Raw genomic sequence first — 16360 nt, forward strand, 5'->3', positions numbered from 1 at the left:
TGCGTGTGCGTGCTAATAGAGAACGAAGTGAGGACTCACCATCTGCGTGTGGTTGGGGTAGAAGGTTTGCTCGTTCAGGGGAAACTTCTCCGGGCCGAGAGCGTGGTAGAGCTTAATCATCTGAGAGAACTGAGACACAACGAGGGACACAGTCACACACACACAACACCCGTGCACACGCACACCCTTCATAAGGCCACAGCAGGTGCTTCTTAACATGTAACCCAGTATACAACATGTCGTGTGTGTTGTCCTCGTCCTCTCTGCTGGACCCACTGAACACATTCACTTACTGCTTCTGTTGCATTGTGGGTAAACACAACAGGGAGGTGAGCCTGTTATTGCAGCTGCAGTGCATCCTGGGAAACCGACAGATGTTTCTCCACCTCTTTTATAGTGCACCCTTTTTTGTGTTTGAATTATTCATCCTTGTTACACCTTAAAAAGGTTCATATGACCAATTTAGAACAGGTTCATCCACATGACCAATGAACAGGTTCATCACATGACCAATGAACAGGTTCATCCACATGACCAATGAACAGGTTCATCCTCATGACCAATGAACAGGTTCATCACATGACCAATGAACAGGTTCATCCACATGACCAATGAACAGGTTCATCCTCATGACCAATGAACAGGTTCATCCACATGACCAATGAACAGGTTCATCCTCATGACCAATGAACAGGTTCATCCACATGACCAATGAACAGGTTCATCCACATGACCAATGAACAGGTTCATCCACATGACCAATGGACAGGTTCATCCACATGACCAATGAACAGGTTCATCCACATGACCAATGAACAGGTTCATCACCATGACCAATGAACAGGTTCATCCACATGACCAATGAACAGGTTCATCCTCATGACCAATGAACAGGTTCATCCACATGACCAATGAACAGGTTCATCACATGACCAATGAACAGGTTCATCCTCATGACCAATGAACAGGGTCATCCTCATGACCAATGAACAGGTTCATCCTCATGACCAATGAACAGGTTCATCCACATGACCAATGAACAGGTTCATCCACATGACCAATGAACAGGTTCATCACATGACCAATGAACAGGTTCATCCTCATGACCAATGAACAGGTTCATCCACATGACCAATGAACAGGTTCATCCACATGACCAATGAACAGGTTCATCCTCATGACCAATGAACAGGTTCATCCTCATGACCAATGAACAGGTTCATCCACATGACCAATGAACAGGTTCATCCACATGACCAATGAACAGGTTCATCACATGACCAATGAACAGGTTCATCCTCATGACCAATGAACAGATTCATCCACATGACCAATGAACAGGTTCATCCTCATGACCAATGAACAGGTTCATCTTCATGACCAATGAACAGGTTCATCCTCATGACCAATGAACACATTTCCATGACTTTTCCAAAACTTTGTGGATATTTTTTTCAGGACTTTTCTAGGCCTGGAAAAAAGTAAATGCCGTGACTTCCAGGTTTTCCATGAGCGTACGAACCCTGCATGACAAAGCAAACAGACCCCTCTGTGGGTCCACGCTGCATGTTGCTTACCACCCACGGCTTGCTGCAGAAGTTGTAGATGGAGAAGAGCGAGTTGCTGCCCGGCACGCCGCCGAAATGCAGGCCGATCACCAGGTTCCTGAAGTCCTCCCCGGGGACCATGCTGTAGGCGTGTTGGCGGACCAGGACGAAGTCCGGCTTGAAGGACCTGCAGCGGCACGGACACGGGAACCATCAGAGAGGGAGGCGTGGTCACAGCTGCCATGACAACGGCACGTCAGGTTTTAGGAGCGTGTAAAGTGACTTTAAGGTCTTCTATGGGGAGAATGTCATAATGATGGTGGAATCGTTTTTCATCTTTACGTTTCACGTCATTTAGCTAACCCTTTTATCCAGAGCGACTTACAAGCATGTTACTTATATGGGAAAGTTGGAGCGGCACCATAGCATTGAGCATTAAGGAGGTATTAGCATGCTGGACCAACTCGAATGGACCCCACTCTAAAGGAACCCCACTCTAAAGGAACCTACTCTAATGGACCCCACTCTAAAGGAACCTACTCTAATGGACCCCACTCTAAAGGAACCTACTCTAATGGACCCCACTCTAAAGGAACCCACTCTAATGGACCCCACTCTAAAGGACCCACTACTCATTATTCATGGTTTTACTCATGGTATTACTCATGGTGTTACTCATGGTATTAGTCATGGTATTACTCATGGTATTACTTATGGTGTTACTCATGGTGTTACTCATGGTATTACTCATGGTGTTACTCATGGTGTTACTCATGGTATTAGTCATGGTATTACTCATGGTGTTACTCATGGTATTACTCATGGTGTTACTCATGGTATTACTCATGGTATTACTCATGGTATTACTCATGGTGTTACTCATGGTATTACTCATGGTATTACTCATGGTGTTACTCATGGTGTTACTCATGGTATTACTCATGGTGTTACTCATGGTATTAGTCATGGTATTACTCATGGTATTACTCATGGTGTTACTCATGGTATTACTCATGGTATTACTCATGGTATTACTCATGGTATTACTCATGGTATTACTCATGGTGTTACTCATGGTATTACTTATGGTATTACTCATGGTATTACTCATGGTGTTACTCATGGTATTACTCATGGTGTTACTCATGGTATTACTCATGGTGTTACTCATGGTATTTATGGTGTTACTCATGGTATTACTCATGGTGTTACTCATGGTGTTACTCATGGTGTTACTCATGGTGTTACTCATGGTGTTACTCATGGTATTACTCATGGTGTTACTCATGGTGTTACTCATGGTGTTACTCATGGTGTTACTCATGGTGTTACTCATGGTGTTACTCATGGTGTTACTCATGGTGTTACTCATGGTGTTACTCATGGTATTACTTATGGTGTTACTCATGGTGTTACTCATGGTGTTACTCATGGTGTTACTCATGGTATTACTCATGGTGTTACTCATGGTATTACTCATGGTGTTACTCATGGTATTACTCATGGTGTTACTCATGGTATTACTCATGGTGTTACTTATGGTGTTACTCATGGTGTTACTCATGGTATTACTTATGGTGTTACTCATGGTGTTACTCATGGTGTTACTCATGGTGTTACTCATGGTATTACTCATGGTGTTACTCATGGTATTACTCATGGTGTTACTCATGGTGTTACTCATGGTGTTACTCATGGTATTACTCATGGTGTTACTCATGGTGTTACTCATGGTGTTACTCATGGTATTACTCATGGTGTTACTCACGGTGTTACTCACGGTATTACTCATGGTGTTACTCATGGTGTTACTCATGGTGTTACTCATGGTATTACTCATGGTGTTACTCATGGTGTTACTCATGGTATTACTCATGGTGTTACTCATGGTATTACTCATGGTATTACTCATGGTGTTACTCATGGTATTACTCATGGTATTACTCATGGTGTTACTCATGGTATTACTCATGGTATTACTCATGGTGTTACTCATGGTGTTACTCATGGTATTACTCATGGTATTACTCATGGTGTTACTCATGGTGTTACTCATGGTATTACTCATGGTATTACTCATGGTGTTACTCATGGTATTACTCATGGTATTACTCATGGTATTACTTATGGTGTTACTCATGGTATTACTTATGGTATTACTCATGGTGTTACTCATGGTGTTACTCATGGTATTACTTATGGTATTACTCATGGTGTTACTTATGGTGTTACTCATGGTGTTACTTATGGTGTTACTTATGGTATTACTCATGGTAAATAAGGACATTTCTACGTGACCCCAAACTGTTTACGTGACTATGTCTGCTCTCGGCTGACGGTGGTGATCCAACATGTTCGAGGAGTCTGATCAAAAGGTTCAAAGTTAACGTTGCTCTCTTCTAGTTTTTTGAACCCTGAGAAACTCTTCTACAGGGACTCCTGCTGTGGATCTGAGGCTCCCTGTGGTTGTGGCCCGTGGCCCGGTGGCTCTGGATCTCGGCCGGTGGCCCGGTCAGGGATGCCAAAGCTCTGGATCGTCTCCACGTGATGAAGGTCAAAGAGCATTAGAGCCCTCCATGACCTCCGGGAAGCGGCTAACGAGCGTTGTTCTGAGTTGGAGTGAATGAGCGGGAGCCATTTGTATTCATGGTTACATCACAACAGCAGAATGGTGGAGTGGGCCTCCGTATGAATTCATTACCGTCACATGGCTGCTTGAGGAGGCCCCCCTCAGGCCTCCTCGTTTGCTCTGTAATAAGCTGAACCCGTCTGAGGTATTAGGTGTTGAGGCCGCTCCGGGCGGACGGTTCCTTCACTGATTAAAATGGGGGGGGGGGGGGGGGTAAAGCCTGTTTCTGTGAGTGCGAGTGTGTGAATTCTGTGTGGTCTCGCAGTAATTCGTCACCTGTGGTAACCAAAGAAGTCAGAGTCTTGTTCCCTGTTCTGGAGGGATTGGAGAGGTCGGAGGGCCGGGCCCCCGTCTGGATCAGACCGGATGCTTTCAGGGCAGCAAGACCTTCAGACCGGGCTCTGCTAACGTAATCTAGCTGAAACCTTCCCTCCACCTACGGGACACGGGGAAACCGCCGAGGGAAAAACGACCTCAACCGGAGCTTTGTTGAACTTTAAAAAAGAAAATCCAGTCAACGAAAATTATCCATGGAAACAACGTCCGTGTGAACTGGAGATGACACGAGCAATTTCTCTTCCACCGAGACACCACACGATGTCCGGCTAAGCCCTAACCCTAACCATAACCCTAACCCTAAACCTAACCAAATTTTCTTTATTTTATATTATTTATAAAACAGTTTTTGAGGGTTATAAGTGTGATTAAAATGTATGTATGTTATATATATATATATATATACATATGCACAATGCGACCGAGAGAAAGGAAACAGGTGTCTTTGTGCCGGCTCACTGGTGCAGTGAACACATTGCACAGGAGTCGACTCCTCCCCCCCCCCCCCCCTCTCACTCACCTGACCACTCTGGTCCCGCCTTTGTTCACCTGCATGTCCACCATGCAGCCCGAGTGGACGTAGGACGCCAGGTTGATCTCTGAGAACTCGGCCTGTTGCAGGAAGAGAAGAAGAAGGACAGAGGGGCGTGGTTACACGAGGAGGAGGAGGACCCGGGACTATCTCTGATGGACCCGGGAGATAGAAATGTTCTCTTGACCTTTGACCTTTATGTGAAAAGTGATGTGATGGAGATCCGGCACTTAAAACTCAACAGCTTTCTTATAAAAGATGGAGAGAGAGAGACTCAGAGGCAGAGAGCGAGAGACAGAGAGAGAGAGAGAGAAAGAGAGAGAGAGGCGGAGAGTTGAATTGTGAATTGAATTGAGAGAGACAGAAAGAGAGAGAGAGAGAGACAGAAAGAGAGAGAGAGAGGAGGCAAATGAAGTGAGCAGCCAGCCTGTGTCCTCTGGACAGTGAGCGCCTTGTGGAGGCCGTAGCCCGGCGACTAATGACTCAGTCAAACTCCCAGAGGTATTTGAGGGGGGGGGGGGGGGGCTCGACTTCTGGGAACGGCCTCTCTCTCGATGGACAAGGAGCCGACAACTCAATTTCCTTGGTGACTCTCGCTGTTGAACCGGCTCCAACGTTCCCGTCTCATTACGGCGCTCCACCACTAGAGGGCTCTGAGTTCATCGGGAAACCTTATAGAATTATATTATTATACGACTGGGAAAACAAGTCTGCGTCACAACAACAGCACAACAACAACAACCTTCTAGCTCGCGGCGGGTTTGACGTGTGATCACAAGCCGATGCCGTCACGCGCCTCCTGTCGATCCGCCTCCAGCGGCGCCAACATGGACGGGGATGAAATCCTCCGGCTGACCCTCCGCTCAACCCGGCTGCTGCCCATTTGCATAGCGAGTTAAGTCTCAGCCGCTATCTGCACCTTCTCGTCCCGCGATGATCACGTAAACCTGCTTCAACGCGCTTTAATCGACATGAAAAGGAAATACAGCGATATTCTCTCAAGAGATAAACGTCCCTTCCACCCGGGGGCCCGTAAACGCAGCTTGGGGGGGTAAGTCGGTCTGAAGAGAATGCACCAACGTCACCAAACTGGGGTTCACGTAGTTTTTTGCCAAAACAACAACACCCACCTCTTTTAATTATTGTGTTGCACTCTGGGGAAGAGCAGGGGGGGGGGGGGGCGGGGAGTACATGCCGTAATCTTATTTAAAGGGACAGCGCTCACATCCACTTGGCTCCTTTCCCTTTTCACGGCTCTTTTCTACTCGCCTATGAAAGAAACATCTGTGTGCCTCGCTCAAAAGGACCGCACACTCACACACACACACACACACACACTCACACACTCACACTCACACATCCTCCATCACTCCTAAACCAGCCCCATCCAAACAACACACGGGGGCCTCCGTTGACTTTTGCTGCAAGCTGATAAAACCAAGAGAGTGGGCAGCATTTGTGGTGTTCCAGGTCGTCTCCGATTGGCCGGTTCCGGGGTGAGAGGCGCGCTAACGGCCGCCGTCATTGGGCAGTAATGGATGGAGTGGCCGGTGCGGGGCCACGGGGCCAGGAGCCAGAACAGGAGGCGCTTTTCACAGCACCGTGGTTACCACCAGGGGAACAAATTCAGACACTTGTCTGGGAGCAGCTCTCGCCCTGGGAAAGGGAAACAGGAAGTGGTACACGGGGGGGGGGCAGAGCTTGTTGAGCTGCATTCAAACTGAATTAAGAACAGCTTTCAGTTGTTAATCTGGGAGGAGGAGCAGAGTCCAGGAGGACGTTTGGTATCCAGCTGAATGTTGTTCACTTCCAGCCCCAACCACACGAGGCCCTGCAGAGCCTCCTCTGCTCTCCTGAAGGCTCCTTCAGCTTTTACGCCTCGAAAAGGCTCTTTTTCTATTTCTTGTGAGTTTTTCCTGATCCGATGTGAGAGGTCAAAGGTCGTATGAGTACAGATTGTGAAGCCAAAAAAGGCAAATTGGTGTTTTGTGATATTGGGCTGTATGAAATAAAGTGAATTGAATTGTTCTACCACAGAAGAAGAGCTTGAGGAGAAGCCGGCAGGCCGCTGGACGCCCGTCATGTCGGATCGCTTTACTCAACTTCAATTACAAACCCTGAGAGATGTTCTCAGTCACCTGTCATGACCGAGGAACAAGGGAAAGGACTCCTCCCACTGTCGGTGTGTGTCGTTTAAAACACAAAAATAAAAGTCTATTCCCTGTCGCCCTGAGGGGGGGGGGGGGGACTCGAGAGGAACCGGGAGCCGGCCCTCTGGTTTTCATGGCCGCCTCCTGAAAGGGTTCATCTCAGCATGTCGCCGGCGCTTCACACAGAGATCGTGTTTCCATCGAGCCCGAGGGCGAGCGCCGGGGTCTGGCTGCGGAGGCAATTAGCGGGGCGACCCGGGGGTGGGGGGGGGGGTCACAGTGGGAGCCATGGGTGAGATTTTGGGTATTAACATAAATGTCCGAATTAACTGCGCCAGAGAAGTCCTGCCTCTCGCTCCCATGAGGCGATGTAACCACAGCGGGGGAGGGTAAACCCCCGGGCCAGATCTTTGTGGTCCTCTTTTTCTTTCTTCCTTCCTTCCCTCTCTCTCTCTCTCTCTTTTTCTTCCATCCCTCTCTCTCTCTCTCTCTCTCCTGGACCGATACCGAGTATCCAACCAATACCATGAATATTTTAGAAGCTTTAATTATGTCATTATTGTGTATTTTATTCATTCAATCATTCCAATACAATATTATTATATATAACATACAAAACAGTGACTGACGATGTAAAGGTAGAAGCAAAGATGATGATATATTCCTATCCGAAATTATTATTATCAAATAAATCAGATAATTAATATAAAATAAAGAAAAAGTTTAAAGAAAATAAAAAAATTAGGCCTGAGTTAAACTTAAACTTTCCAAACTAAAAAAAAAAAAAAAAGTAACCACTTAGCACACAGATAGAAATGTGCTGACTTGTTATTTATTAGAATATAATGGCATCAATATCATTTTTCAGGGGCCCGCCAAACGAAAAAGAGGGGCTACATGTCTGATGGGAGGGCCTACATGTCTGATGGGAGGGGCTACATGTCTGATGGGAGGGGCTACATGTCTGATGGCAGGGGATACATGTCTGATGGGAGGGGCTACATGTCTGATGGGAGGGGCTACATGTATAATGGGAGGGGCTACATGTATGATGGGAGGGGCTACATGTCTGATGGGAGGGGCTAAATGTCTGATGGGAGCTCATCCACATGTTCAAATGCCGTAGTTTAAAGGTGTGATATTTATTATATTTTAATATCTGAACGTGAATAGACGGTGAATGTGGCGTACCTGCTCCACCTGGATCTCGTACTCTCCGTTCAGCTTCTTCCCTCTGAAATACTTCGCCCTGCAGAAACACGGACGACAAAATGTTCAGCTCGTGGACAGCCAACACTACATCGCTGGCAAAGAAAGCACAGAGGCGCCTCTACTTCCTCCGGAAACTGAGGAAAGCAGGGAGCCCCCCATCCATCATGTGCACCTTCTACCGCGGCACCATGGAGAGCATCCTGACCAGCTGCATCACTGTGTGGGGCGGAAGCTGCACAGACCACAGCAGGAACGCCCTGCAGCGCATAGTGAAGGCAGCTGGAAGGATCATGGGTGCCTCACTCCCCCCCCTCCCATCCCTGCAGGACATATACAACACCCGCCTCACCCGCAAAGCGACCTCGATTGTGAGTGACCCCTGCCACCCCTCACACGGTCTCTTCAGCCTCCTGCCCTCTGGGAGGAGGTACCGGAGCCTCCGGGCTCACACCGCCAGGCTGTCCAACAGCTTCATCCACCAGGCGGTCAGGAAGCTGAACTCTCCCCATCCTCCCACTCCGTCCTCTCTCACAATTTATGTTGTCTATATGTTTACATGTTTCTTACTATTTTTGCACTTTATGTTGTCTATGCACTTTATGCTGTCTATATGTTCACATGTTTTTTACTATTTTTGCACTCTATGTTGTCTATATGTTGCACAATTCACTTTATGTTGGACAGAAGAGAAACGCAATTTCGATCTTCTGTATGTTTGCACATATGGAAAATTGACAAATAAAACTGACTTTGACTTTGACTTTGAAATGCAGAAACGACAAAAATCGTACAAACATCGTCCGAGAGAACAGAATACATGTTTTTAATAATCTGCTGATAAAAATCATGTGCTACGTGGTTAACTTTGTTATTTCTTTTAAAAGTTTGGGAAGTTTAAGTTTAAGTCAGGCCTTATTATTTTATTTTATTTGTTCTTTTTCTTTATTTTATATTAATTATCTGATTTATTTGATTCTAATAATTTAGGATAGGAATATATCAGCATCTTTGCTTCTACCTTTACATCGTCAGTCTTTCTGTTTTTTATATTATATATAATAATATTGTATTGATTGAATGAATAACAAAGAGAGAGAGAGAGAGAGAAAGACAATTTTGCCTCCGTCCTGATTGGAGGCCCAGCCTGTCAGGACGGAGCAGCGTCTCCATGGAAACCTTCAGACTCTCTGCAGGAACGACCAGGAGGACTCAAACCCCGAGAGGAGGAGAGCGGCGGAGGGACGGACACCGTCATCACATCCACCACATCCACACCGTCACCACATCACATCCACACCTTCATCCACACCGTCACCACCGTCACCACATCACCACATCCACCACATCACATCCACACCTTCATCCACACCGTCACCACTGAGGTTAGAATATCAACGGGAGACTCGGAGTGGATCCTGGGGTCCAGGTTCTAAGTCGATGCAGAAGAGAGAGAACCACCTGAGCGTTGAGTGTTTGAGCCTCTGAGGCTGTGGCGCGGCGCCCCCTGCTGGCCGAAGCCCGTCACTGCGACACAGAGCCTCAACGCGACTGAGGAGCTGAACGTGAACCTGCAGCGACACCTAGCGGCCACTACAGGTACGTGTGTTTTAATGTAAGGTACTGTATATTGATCAAGATTAAATATTGATATTAAAAGCTATATTTATCGTATTAATGTTTCCATCTGAGAGCCATGTGGAGGGTCAGTCCCGCCGTACAGGCGACAGAAGTTAACTCTATAACTCTTTTTTATTACTATCTTTTTTAATTGAAACTAGGCATCAATTAGACATTTAATTGAGTTTATTTATTTACAGATGTCTCTCAGACATTTGAAATTGCATGTCCAGATTTTTAGAAGATGCTCATTTGAGTTAAATACATATTTAGACCAAGAAGTGTAAAATATAGTATAAACAACAAACATACACCTCAAAGACCTGATTTTATTTTTATAAATGAATGCATGTACATTCGAGAATAGATCACTCCTAATTCAGACATTGTTCTCTTCTTTTGTTGTTTATCCTATATTTTTACACATTTAACTAAAATGAGCATCTGGAAATGTAATTTCAAACGTCTGAGAGACATCTGTAAATAAATAAACTCAATTAAATGTCTAATCGATGCCTAATTAGGAGTGATCTATTCTCTATTGTACATTCATTGATTTATGACAATATAATCAGGTCTTTGAGGTGTTATGTAACACATTTTTCCCACTAAGCCAAAATCTTCTCCATGTTGTGGATGTCCATCGTGAGTTGAGTGAAGACTCAGAGTCTGGTTGATCATCACAAACACGACGATGACGTCAGCACTTTGGGGGGATTTCAGGGGGATAAACAACAAAGAGTCCTCGTGCCTTTGAAGAGCTCTGAAACCACCGCGGTGCTTCTGCCACCCGCTTTAACGAAGTGATCATATTTGATCCCCCGTGATGCTTCAGTGCATAATGATCCCGGATGATTGTGGCGTATTGATCCTGGAGAAACCAACAAGATGAACGGCTGCACGTCAGAGAAGGACAAAGACCTTCAACGTGCACGTTAAGATTCACGATGTATACGACCGCTCAAGAGTTTAAGGTCACATAGAAATGTCCTTATTTTTTATTAAAGATAATATTAAATGAATCATAAACTCTCTACATAGTTAATGTGTACATGACTATTCTCTGGTGTGTAATGAAGTCTCTACAGAGGTGTGTAGAGGCCCATCTCCATTGTTCTAATGGTACATTGAGTTATCGCCTTAGAAGACTAGCGGAGGGGTAGAAAACCCTTGAAAACCCTTTTTGTGAGCACAGCTGAAAACAGTTATGCTGCTGAGAGAAGCTATAAAACTGGCCTTCCTTTGAGCCACAAGAAGAACTACATTAATGTCTGGACTAGATTTTATATTCAATTTATATTATTTTGATATATAAAAGTGACAAACAAATTGTCTGCGTGACCCCAAACGTTTGACCTGTAGTGTACGAGGTGTGAATGTGACACACACACGCAGGCAAAAATACACACACAGGCTAAGATACACACACACACACACAGGCAGGTCCACCTACCAGTCCGTGTGCAGGTCGTCGATGACCAGCAGGGTCTTGGGTTTGCGTACGACGGGTTTAGGGGGCGGAGCCCCGTCGGCCGCGCTCGCCGCCGACTTGGCGTGCGCGGCGGCGGCGACGTTCTGGGCCATCTGGGCGCTCTTCACCACGCTGGAGAAGGAGCTGAGGAAGCCCCCCCCGCCCCCCCCTCCCCCCGGAGCGGAACCCGAGCCCGGGGCCGGCGGGTTGGAGGCCGGGGGCGGGACGCTCGGGGGCTGCCGCCGCTCGGCGGCCGGGGAGGCCGGCGAGGAAGCGGAGGAGGCCGGGGCCGGCGGCCGCTGCACGTCCATCATGTAGCCGTTGGGCAGGTTGGCCACGAAGCTGCTGTCGGACAGGCGGCGCCGGAGGTAGTTCATGGCGCTGGGCGGGTCCGTCGGGAAGAATGCCTGAAGTCCTGCGCGGAGGGCAAAGAAACACGAGGAGAACATCTCATTATGCGTGACACCTGGTGTTAAATCCTTAAAGCTGAACTCACAGTTTAAAGAGTTCTGATTGGTCGTCATTCTGTAACACATGATGTCACTCGGGATAAACACGAGTTACGGTGCAGATGATAATATTAATAATACATTTAATTTATATCGCGCTTTATGTGGACATGAGAACAATAGATAGGTTATCCACGTATTTGGGATATTTTGATAACACCTGTTGGTGTCAACTCTAAAAAGGGGCGTGGTTAAGTCACATGACGTCTCCACACAGAGCGCCATCACTGAGGCAGTGAGTCGAGTCTCCAAGCAGATATATCGGAGGAGTAAAAGAAGGGACTGTGGCTCAGCGGTAATCACAGGCTTCGCTCCGTAATGACGGGGGGCCTCCGGGGCCCCTGCTGGGGGTCTTTGCATCTCCATTCTACACATCTTGTAATTGGCGGGTCGCGGCTGAAGGGAGATGGCGGTTTCCTTCCTGCCGGTTATCTGTTCCTCCTCCTGATGATCTGCTGTTCCACACATCACCACCGGGCGGCTCCCGTGAACTCAAACCCCGTGAGGCCCGTGAGGCCGTGAGGCCGTGAAGCCCCTGATCAGACAATCATATTCAATTTTGTTCTTATTTATTTCTGGTTATTTATTGTTATTTTAAAAAAAATTCAACTATTAACAATTACATCTTTTTTTATTTATTTTTTTATTCTAAATCATATGTAAACTCTGTTTGTTGTATTCCAGGTTTCTTTGTAGGAAACTTTCATATCATTTAGAAACCAACTCCTACTTGCATTAATATAATTATCTTTCTTTTGAGTTTCTTTAGCCGTCAACTAAAAGATTTATGGACAGAAGATGAACCGACAGCCTCCAGAAGTCGTCTTTCTGCTCCAGGAACTCGTGGGTCACTTCACGCTTCTAATGTGTGAAGATTCTCTTTGAGGACTTTGATAATGAACAAACAAATATTTGGGTTTTGGGATTATTGGACCCAAAAATAACAAAATCAATTCAAACATGTCAAATTATGGCCATTTTTCAATGTTCTATGAACAGAACCAGGGGGGGGGGGGTCGAGAGTGACATCGATCGGGGATGGCAGAGACCAAATGCTGTGAATGAAGAGAGCTTCCACCTGCCCCAAGGCATTCTGGGGGGGGGGGGGGGGGGGGGGGATATAAATAAACGTGTTGGACTCGCTGCCAGATGGAAGGTCGTGACAATCACCACCTGCCGTCAGCGCTGTCGCCATGGATACCGGGTTTTTCGTCCGTCCGCCTGAAATCTATGACGTAAATATTCCCGATGACGTTCTGTCAGAATGTCCCCGTGACCGACGGTCAGTGAAGGCATCTCCAAAGACAGTTTTTCCCTGCTGCGTTTCTGACGCTGCCTGAAACAGAAGAGTGAAGCATACAATCGGACTACTGTCTCTTTAAGGCTTCGATATCAAACACCAGCCAATGTAACGCCTGCCTTTCTGGAAGCTATTTCAAGAGTTGATATTTAGTATTCATAACCAAATAATGTGTATATGATCCACACTTGTGTTGGAACACATCCCAAGATGAAAACCACCAACATGAAAGACAAATGTTCATGTTGTGCCAATCGTCGACATCTGAAAGTAACATTCAGTTTCCTCCGAAAACAAATTCTTCCAGTCGCTCGTCACACGTGTGAGAATCACGACAACTAATCTCAGAATCTCAGAATCTCAGGCCGATTCCACTCTCCAAGGCCGGTCAGCTCCCCGCTGCGGCTCTACGGTCATCAATAAAACCCTCGCACGCTGTTCCTCCACCAATCAGACCCGCGAGCGGCGTCCAGAAGCCTGACTGACGGCGTGACTCACGAAGCCACGATACGCGCCGCCTCGGAAGCAGCGGCGCTAGCGTGACGTGGCGGCGGGAGGACGTGTGGAGGCCCGCTGCTTATTTCAATCGGCGTGTTGCGCAACGTGTGAAGCGGCAGCTCGTGAGGACGCCGGCGGTTTGGAGCCGCGAGGAACACTTTCAGGGCGACGTCGAGCGAAACCAGACGAGACGTGAAAAACGGGGACATCGTTTTTCGACAAGAACACTGAATCTCAGACGGATCGTTCCAGATGGAGGAAGTCGAGGCGTCGGAGCCGAGTCACCGCGCTGCGACCTCACTGCGACCTCACTGCGACCTCACTGCGACCTCACTGCGACCTCACTGTGACCTCACTGTGACCTCACTGCGACCTCACTGCGACCTCACTGCGACCTCACTGCGACCTCACTGCGACCTCACTAAGGCAACGACAGGAGGGAGAACTGACCTCTGACCTTCTCCCTCTGACCTGTCTTCTTCAATGGAGCATAATCTTTGGGGATTTTCATGCAATCATACAATAAAATTCAATGGAATTCAGTATATTTTGTTTTGCCCAATATCACAAATTACAAACTCCCCTCAATCTGGACACATCGACATCCCTGACCTTTGACCTCTCACATCGGATCAGGAACAACTCCCACATTTTTGAGCTGCTGAACAACAAAATATTGCACTTCATAACAAAGCGACAGCCCTACTTAATAAAATGCACCGCCCCGATTTCATTAATATCAGAAGACATGACGAGCATTCTGCTGATGCATCGTTTCCATATGAACGTCAGCTGGTTGTTGAAGCTCCTCCCACAACACAGCAGCCTCCACATCACCACAACTCCTACATCAGTCTCCTCTGTGAGGCCCGTTGCCCACGGAGACGCACCGGACCGGCCGATAAGGACAAGGAGGTCAGCGGGGTGATCACGAGTGGCTTGAACCTTCCCTTCACGCTGAGGCCGTGTGTCCGGAGACAGACGAGATAACTCGAGGACGGACTTGAGATTCATATTTCATTGTTTGTTTCTCAGCGATGTCGTCAGCGCTAAAGGTCGAGCTGCTCGGCAACGAGCGCCTTAAAGGGAAGCTGGACATCAGAGAGTCACAGGCGAGCCCTGGCTGTGGTTTGATCCCAGTTGGCTGACAGCAGCCTGCACACACCATTACATTCTGGTTGAAATACCACATTTTAACGGAAACATGAGCCATCCTCTCACGGAGCGGCCGCATGAAACCTCGATGGAGGAGGAAATAAACACAGAAATCTCTCGACTTGTTTCAAACTCACAGGTACAAACCTGGTTTGAGGGTCTTTTGTGTTCATTTATCGTAAAATGTTGGTTAAAATTAAACATTAATAACCACTTGTAAAATGAAAGTAGTCCCTCATGGCAAAACTATCAATTAATTTACTTACAAACGAGAAATTTGCTCTCAAAACCTTTTGTTTGTTTGTTTGTTTGCGTAATAAAGACACAAATCTACCCTCATGTGATGATACTCATAGTTTGTTTACATGGGGACCAAAGTGGGCGGAGACTTTCTTTTATATTTATAAAAAATATTCAATATCGGTCGCTCATTTTTGGCCAAATTGGTAAAAATGAAGGGTGAATGGCCTCAGCTTCAGGAGCTACAGTTGGCTTCGACCCACGCGGTGCGTTCAGGGTCCATGACAGGGATCTGACTTTACAACCCCCCGTCCCTCCTTTGTAATCCACGGTCACAGTCATGGGGGGGGGGGGGGCTGAGGGGGGAATCCCTGCACAGATACACAGATACTCTCCCCCAGCACCGAGCCGCCAGGCCGCAGCGCGCGCGGGTCCCCCATCCGGGGAACCACGATGAGACTAACGGGGGGAATTAAAAATACAGAAAGATGAGCTTCTGTTCGGAGAGGCTAATTTATCCCTGAAGCACAGCCCGCAGCGCGAGACACACACACACACGCACACGCACACGCACACGCACACGCACATGCACACGCACATGCACGCGCGCGCGTTGGAAGGATGGACGCAATATATGCGCAACATCGAATTACCTGAGGGTGGTCTGTGATGAGCACGTCTCGAATGATGACTCTTCCTCCTCCTCTTCTTCTTCTCCTTCCTCTATTATTCTTCTTCTTCTTCTTCTTCTGCTGCTGCTGCTGCTTCTTCTTCTTCTGCGCTCAGGTCCGCGGTCCTCCTCAGCCTGCCAAACAACCCCCCCCCTCTCTCTCTCTCTCTCTCTCTCTCTCTCTCTCTCTCTCTCTCTCTCTCTCTCTCTCTCTCTCTCTCTCTCTCTCTCTCTCTCTCTCTCTCTCTCTCCTCTCTCTCTCTCTCTCTCTCTCTCTCTCTCTCTCTCTCTCTCTCTCTCTCTCTCTCTCTCCTCTCCTCTCTCTCTCTCTCTCTCTCTCTCTCTCTCTCTCTCTCTCTCTCTCTCTCTCTCTCTCTCTCTCTCTCTCTCTCTCTCTCTCTCTCTCTCTCTCTCTCTCTCTCTCTCTCTCTCTCTCTCTCTCTCTCTCTCTCTCTCTCTCTCTCTCTCTCTCTCCCTCCCTCCCTCCCTCTCGC

General features: G+C 47.3%; 1 protein-coding gene across 1 annotated transcript in view; it reads right to left on the bottom strand.

The window, feature by feature from the left end:
* Positions 1–15888, bottom strand: part of LOC130200402 (synapsin-3-like) — a 79574-nt gene extending 63686 nt beyond the window's left edge. The window contains exons 1-6 of the mRNA XM_056424660.1: positions 15850–15888; positions 11477–11909; positions 8386–8443; positions 5033–5124; positions 1578–1734; positions 40–129 (exon numbers count right to left, since the gene is read on the bottom strand). Of these exons, the coding sequence (XP_056280635.1) occupies positions 40–129; positions 1578–1734; positions 5033–5124; positions 8386–8443; positions 11477–11871 (792 nt within the window). The 5' untranslated portion in view covers positions 11872–11909; positions 15850–15888. The remainder of the gene's footprint in view (positions 1–39; positions 130–1577; positions 1735–5032; positions 5125–8385; positions 8444–11476; positions 11910–15849) is intronic.
* Between the last annotated feature and the right edge of the window lie 472 nt (positions 15889–16360).

This window comes from Pseudoliparis swirei, chromosome 10 (assembly GCF_029220125.1).
Source record: "Pseudoliparis swirei isolate HS2019 ecotype Mariana Trench chromosome 10, NWPU_hadal_v1, whole genome shotgun sequence".
NCBI classification, from domain to species: Eukaryota; Metazoa; Chordata; class Actinopteri; order Perciformes; family Liparidae; genus Pseudoliparis; species Pseudoliparis swirei.